A 6555-nucleotide genomic window follows, 5' to 3' on the forward strand; every position below is an offset into this window, starting at 1 on the left:
CGCAAATGATAATCGAGGGTGTGAAGCTAACTCTTTAAACTTTGTTTATTTGGTATAGTAATAATTCTTATGATTTTGACATTCAAATAGATAAATATATGTTTGAAACAATTTGAACAGATTACATGCACGTAAACTGGGTGGCAAATCAAATCAAATCAAATTGGCAGAAACTTTTCTTAGCGTCTCATCCTTGGCTTAATTTTTTATCTTGGAGAGAATTTGTGATTGCTACCCTGCTTTGATACTAGCAATCACACACTCTTTTCACGATTATTAAATCGCCAAGTGCACATAGTTTCTGAGACAGAAAATGACAGCATGAGGCCCATTCCAGAGTCCAGATTCTAGATATTGGTCAAACAAACTTTAATTCGTTTGGCAGCCACCATCTTTATTAAATGGAACACCCGCTTACAGATAATGTATGGGTTGCATTTGAATTTACTCTAAATATTCAATTCGGTGCAATCATATCAGACCTCTAGCTTTGACTGTTTACAAAAATTTCAGTCGGTGCTGCTGTTTTGCAGGGTAAATGTAATTCAATTGAAGCAGCATTGTTTGGCTGAACCTGGCTGAAGATTTCCCCAACTTGCAAAAATAGGAGTCTCATTCTTGACAAGCATTGCCTGTTTTGTTGTATTTATGGTAATAAGGTCAAACATGGTGGATCCGACATGATAGACATCGTCTAGTGGAAGGAAAAGATTTTTTATTTTCTAACGATTTTTAATACCCAAAGTACCTTGAAGGATTCCTTATAAATATAGACCTGCCTGGTAGCCTCAGCTCCACAAGTTGCCACAGCTAAGGAATTTTAAAACCCAAAAATGTCTCTTTCCCCTTCTCTCACCATGTCATTGCTGTCCTTCTCCATCTTGTTGCTCTTTTCTTTCAATGCCAGAGCCGCTGTTCCTCCCTCGGCAACATTTAAGTTTGTCAACCAAGGTGAATTTGGGCCATTTGTTGTTGAATATGATGGAAATTACCGTGTCTTAAGCATAGCTAACGCCCCATTCCAACTTGCCTTTTATAACACCACCCCTAATGCCTTCACCCTTGCGTTACGCATGGCTACCACGCGTTCGGAATCACTATTCCGTTGGGTTTGGGAAGCCAACCGGGGGAACCCGGTCCGCGAGAACGCCACCTTCTCTCTGGGGACGGACGGAAATCTTGTGTTGGCGGATGCAGATGGCCGGATTGCTTGGCAGAGTAACACTGCCAACAAAGGTGTGGCAGGCTTCAAACTGTTGCCAAATGGTAACATGGTGCTACATGACTCCAAGGGCAAGTTCATTTGGCAAAGTTTTGATCATCCAACGGATACCCTCTTGGTGGGTCAATCTCTTAGGATAGGAGGCGCCACCAAGCTTGTGAGCCGGGCTTCTGCCCAGAACAATGTCAATGGCGCTTACAGCTTGGTGATGGAGCCCAAAGGATTGGTTTTGCAGTATAAGGGCATGAACTCCCCTAAGCCTCTTGTCTACTTCAAATCATCTGTTTGGCCTAGTACCCAAGATGGTACTTTACAGTCTGTGACACTAAATGTTGAACCAGACTCTGCCAGTGATGGTTCTGCCTATGATGTTTTGCTAGATTACACTGTGGCTAACTCCTCCTTCGGGACCGGGAATCTCATTTTGACAAGGCCGAAATACAACAGCACGTTATCAATTCTTCGACTCGGGGTGGACGGAAACCTTAGGGTCTTTACCTACTTTGACAAGGTTGATTCAAGAGCATGGGAAGAGACATTCACTCTCTTCTCTAGGGACTCAATATGGGGTACAGAATGTGAATTGCCTGAGAGGTGTGGTAACTTTGGGCTTTGTGAGGAGAATCAATGTGTTGCTTGCCCATCACCGAATGGATTATTAGGTTGGAACAAGAATTGTCAGCCGAAACTGACCTCTTGCAGGCCTAATGATTTCACCTACTACAAGATTGATGGAGTTAACCATTTCATGAGCCAGTACAATGAAGGAGAAGGGCCCATGAAGGAGAGTGATTGTGGGAGGAAATGTTCCTCGGATTGCAAGTGTTTGGGCTACTTTTACCACAGGGAAACATCCAAATGTTGGATTGCTAATGAGCTGAAAACCCTGGCTGCAACCTCTAACTCGTCCCATGTTGGTTACATCAAGACACCCAAGAAGTGATGAATTTTAAGAGCCAAGCAAAGTAAAATGATAAAGATGAAGTTTGCACTTTGTTGTTGTCACTTGTAGCTCCCTTTTTCCCTCTTGTATTTGCCTGTTTTTGTGCTTTTCTGTTTGCTAATAAACAATTGTATGTTTGAACCACCCCAAAAGAAGAAGTGTTTATGGAAAGAGTTCATGTTTCTTGGAATTTTGTCAGATTTAATATAATTTTATGATACTTAAGTTTGACCATTACAAATCTTATGTAAGATCTAAATGTAATCTGGATAAAATATACTTGAAATCATGTAATAAAGTTTTTATTTTCCTCTATCTATCTATCTAGAGTCCACCTACAAAAGAACACAAGGAATTCATGGACAGATTTTCATTTCATTTCTTCAATCTATAAGTATCTCATTTGTAGTCAATAAACTGAATTTGACAAGAGGAAGTATTTGTTGCTCTTTGGAGTTCTGCTGCTTTTTATTATAGTCTATAAAGGAACAAAGATGAATAGAAAGGGGAATTTAAAAAAATTTGGACATCGACTCTGTACTAGAATAGTAAGAACCACTAAACCAAATCCAAGTTGTTACAAGTAGAGACAAAACTTACATTGATGTCAATGCCACTACAATAAGATTAACAGTTTTTATAAAACCAGGATAGATTCTCGGAAGCTATTTGTACCTCCAGTTGTAAATCATCTCTGAAACTTTAGGTGATTAAATTAGAACTTCCTGTTTGACATCTTCTGATTTCTGTTGTATTAGAATAAAAACCATTAGGAAGCTACTATACGGAGCTGCCAAATCCTAAAAACTGATCAACAAGTTTCACGACATAGTTGGCCAAGCTGTCTGCAGCTTCTTGTGTGGATGCCTCTGCATATACACGAACGACATCCTCCGTACCTGATGGTCGTATGAAACACCGGCCTCTAGGGTACTTTGCTGCATTGTTTTTAAAAATTAAAAAAGAAATAGTCATATATACATGTGGCCTCAAAACGATTTAAGAGAAAATTATGCCCTTAGGTAAGACATTCGTCGAATAATATAACAATAAAAAAATACTAATACGACACAGAGACTATGCAGAAAACCATGCATTAGCAAAAGATAAATGACAAAAAGCTACCAGTTTCAGCATCAACGGCTTCTTGAATTCCAGGGGGGCTCACGGCCACAGTTTCTGCATTTGTTGTGACAATAGCTGTTCTGTCAACAACTTTGACCTGACACAACCAATGGAAGCATTAATTAGCACAAGCATTGCTAAAGGAAGGCAAACTATAGAAAAGTTTACAGACAAAAATAACATAAGGAGAACCCAGCATGCAGAAATCAGCTGTATCCAAGATTTTTTTTTATTTTGATGCAATAAATCCAAGATATTTAAGTGAATAATACACTAGCCAAACTTTATTAGTTTCGGTGAAAAGTCATGTCAAACCTCAGTCTTTATCTCCATTACTTAGCTAAACTGCTAATCTCAAGGATCATATGCAGCATTTTCAATCTTCACAGACATGATCATCTTTTCTCCCTAGTACAGGAAAAATAAAATGGCATCTACTTCTTCAACCAACTTCAAAAGAAACATGCCAAACAAAACTATTAACAATTTGGCAAGTCTCCTAGGTGTAAGGTGCAAAAGAGCCTCATTTAAAACCTTCCACAATTCTAGTTTACATGAAATTTGTTAGGAAGGCAGATAAGGTTCCTGCTACAGATGAGAAAGACTTTTTCTTTATTCTTCTCCAAGAGTAATCAAGAAAACTGACCTTAAGCTGTCGACTAGGTAGATCCTGGTAAAGTTCATTCCATTTATGTATGGACCAATCCATTTGTTGCAAAATTGCCTCAACCAAGAGCAAGCAACTCAAAGCATCTCCAATAGCTTGGTTGATCAACTTACTGACTGATAGTAGTCTTAAAGCAGCTTTCTGCTGTTCGGATCCTGCAAAAAAATGTCCTAATACTCAATAAACTATCATGCATGGTTCTTGGAAGGAAAAAGACTGCATCAGAAATAACCTTCTGACACCAAAGCAAGCTCATTGTTCCTAGCCTCTAACCAAGATAAGAAAGATTCTGAGAACAAGATAGTGCCATGACCATTGGCCTCAAAATAGATTCCAATATCAAACTGAGCAGCTTTCTCATGTAAGTGTTTCACCCCCGTTGGAGTAAAAATGACTTCTAAACCCAACTGTTTGAGGTAATCGGTTGATGCTCCATTTGCATAAGCTGTCTGAACAACACCAAGATGAGCTTGAAAATTATTATTTGATTTTTGATTCCCCTCCTTGATCAGAATATTTAGCTGCTCCTTGATGAATAAAGCAAACAAGGATAATATTTTGTCCCCATCAACAAGATCAATTTTGCTGCTACTATTAGATGGCACTGAAAAATACACAAGGCGATCAGCATCTCCATCCAAACTTGCACACCTGATAATAAAAAGCAGTTATTCTCCTCCTCCCACCATAAACAAAACTTTCATAATATGACCAGATTTTAACATACATAACATATACCAAAGCAAGAATCACACTGAAAACACTGTCAACAATCATTATGTATCAAGCAGCCAAACTAGCTTTATACTACTTAGCCAATGATCAACTGCCTAATAAGTAATCACTTCATTAAGCAGCGCTAATTTGCCACTTATCAAACTATTGAAAAAGCGCCAATGATGATGACATGAAATATCACACAAACTAATTATCGAAAGAACTGAATATGACTTAAAATTTGTTCCATGTTTAGTTGTTATCTTTTTTACCATATGTACTTGCCAGAATAGAGTTGCAATAAACATGCACTTTTAATATTTGATCAATAATTTAGAAAGATGGAAGAATAATAAGCTTCTAATCAGTTAACAACTGTGATTATTTACTCCAAAAAATGAAGAGATAGCTCACCTTATTCCAACATCATTGGAACCAAATCCACGTGGAACAACCTTCTCTTTCTGTACATAATCAGCACCAACCCCATCATTTAGTAAACCTCCATCTTCACCAGAATTACGAACCTCAATAACTAAATCGGTCAACATGTTTTTCAAGACTGCAAGTTTCTCTCCACCCACACCATCAGCCCCATCAACCACCACTCTATTATCCAGCTTGTTGGCCTTTGTTCCATTTGGGATCAAGTCTATCAAGCACCTAAAGAATGGTGTAATATTATAATTTTAAATTATATAAATCGCTAAAATGATATTTAAGCCTCTAACTAACCTGAATGAGCTCGAAATCTGTTCAAAGTAGGCAGGTTCAGTCGCTTTCATGCCTTTATTCCCAGCACGAACCATCCAATGCAGCTGTGGGGTTGTTAAAATCCCCAAGTCAAGTGCAATAGCTCCAAAAATTGAACTTATTCCCTTCAATTAAATGGATTAGATATTAGCAAATCATAGATATATTTACCATCAGAGAGAAAATCATTGAAGTTTCAGCAAAAATAATAGTGATTGAAAGAAGGCATACTTGCTTTGCAGCTTCCAGGAGAGATTCCCCACTAGGTCGTGTGTCTCTTCCCAATAATATCTCTGCTGATTGCGCCCCATCAAATGGGATTTTTTCCTTCTCCACACACTCTCTTATAATCTGTTTTAAGCAGCATCTTATAATAAGTCTAATATGCACCCCCTATACTCAATTAAAAATCCTGGGAGAAATTTGAAATTCTCTCGTCACACTCCGTTCCCTTACCCTCAGAATTTCCTCCATTTATTTAAATAGACAACAAACACTAGAATTAGAAGAAAAACAAGAAGTAGATACAATTTTTAGACTTTATGAGCTTAAACAAAACTGGTACACCTCCAGTTCACTATTTCCCATCAAACAAACATAAAATATAGCATCAAAAATGATTGTTCTTTAGCCAATGAGACCTTATCTTAATGGTAAAGGGAAGGTCCTTGAAACATTAGGTCTTAAGTCCAAGTCCCACCTTGCTAGGGTTTGCTCTAACTTCAAATTGGATTCTCTCAGGCTTTATGCTGGATTTTTAGATTATGTTAGTTGGTTTTCATCTTCCGCAAGGTCTTGTTTGGTTAATTACATTGGTAAGGTCGAGTAGCATTCTCGTCAGGGAAAAAAAATTATTGCTTCTCAAGTATGAAACACCCAACAAAAACCATCAACCAAGACGGCATAAAAAAAATTAAAATGCACCAATCCCCACCCCCTTTCATCAATAACTTCAACAAAATAATTACATAACAAATAAAACCCACATCCAAAAACATAATAAGTTGCTCACTGAGAGAAGAGTTTCAGGGCTTTGGGCATTGACAAGTTGATCAGCAAAAGGCTCCCATTCTTGAGCAAGCATCCCGCCACTTGGGTCAACAATTTTCACTCCATTGTCAGTAACCT

At 38.1% G+C, this 6555-nt stretch overlaps 2 protein-coding genes across 2 annotated transcripts in view; one reads left to right on the forward strand and one right to left on the reverse strand.

Moving 5' to 3' along the window:
- Positions 1-779: 779 nt before the first annotated feature.
- LOC110419324 (epidermis-specific secreted glycoprotein EP1-like) lies at positions 780-2355 on the forward strand. Its single transcript, XM_021432325.2, has one exon. It carries the CDS (start codon positions 834-836, stop codon positions 2163-2165), a length of 1332 nt encoding a protein of 443 aa, XP_021288000.1. The 5' UTR covers positions 780-833; the 3' UTR covers positions 2166-2355.
- Positions 2356-2676: 321 nt separating this feature from the next.
- The window catches only part of DRT101 (phosphoglucosamine mutase-like protein), a 4589-nt gene continuing 710 nt past the window's right edge, over positions 2677-6555 (reverse strand). The window contains exons 2-9 of the mRNA XM_021432793.2: positions 6440-6553; positions 5659-5778; positions 5410-5552; positions 5089-5337; positions 4190-4608; positions 3937-4112; positions 3291-3387; positions 2677-3103 (exon numbers count right to left, since the gene is read on the reverse strand). Of these exons, the coding sequence (XP_021288468.1) occupies positions 2946-3103; positions 3291-3387; positions 3937-4112; positions 4190-4608; positions 5089-5337; positions 5410-5552; positions 5659-5778; positions 6440-6553 (1476 nt within the window). The 3' untranslated portion in view covers positions 2677-2945. The remainder of the gene's footprint in view (positions 3104-3290; positions 3388-3936; positions 4113-4189; positions 4609-5088; positions 5338-5409; positions 5553-5658; positions 5779-6439; positions 6554-6555) is intronic.

This window comes from Theobroma umbraticum, unplaced genomic scaffold (assembly GCF_002168275.2).
Source record: "Theobroma umbraticum cultivar Fairchild unplaced genomic scaffold, ASM216827v3 scaffold_67.0, whole genome shotgun sequence".
NCBI lineage: Eukaryota > Viridiplantae > Streptophyta > Magnoliopsida > Malvales > Malvaceae > Theobroma > Theobroma umbraticum.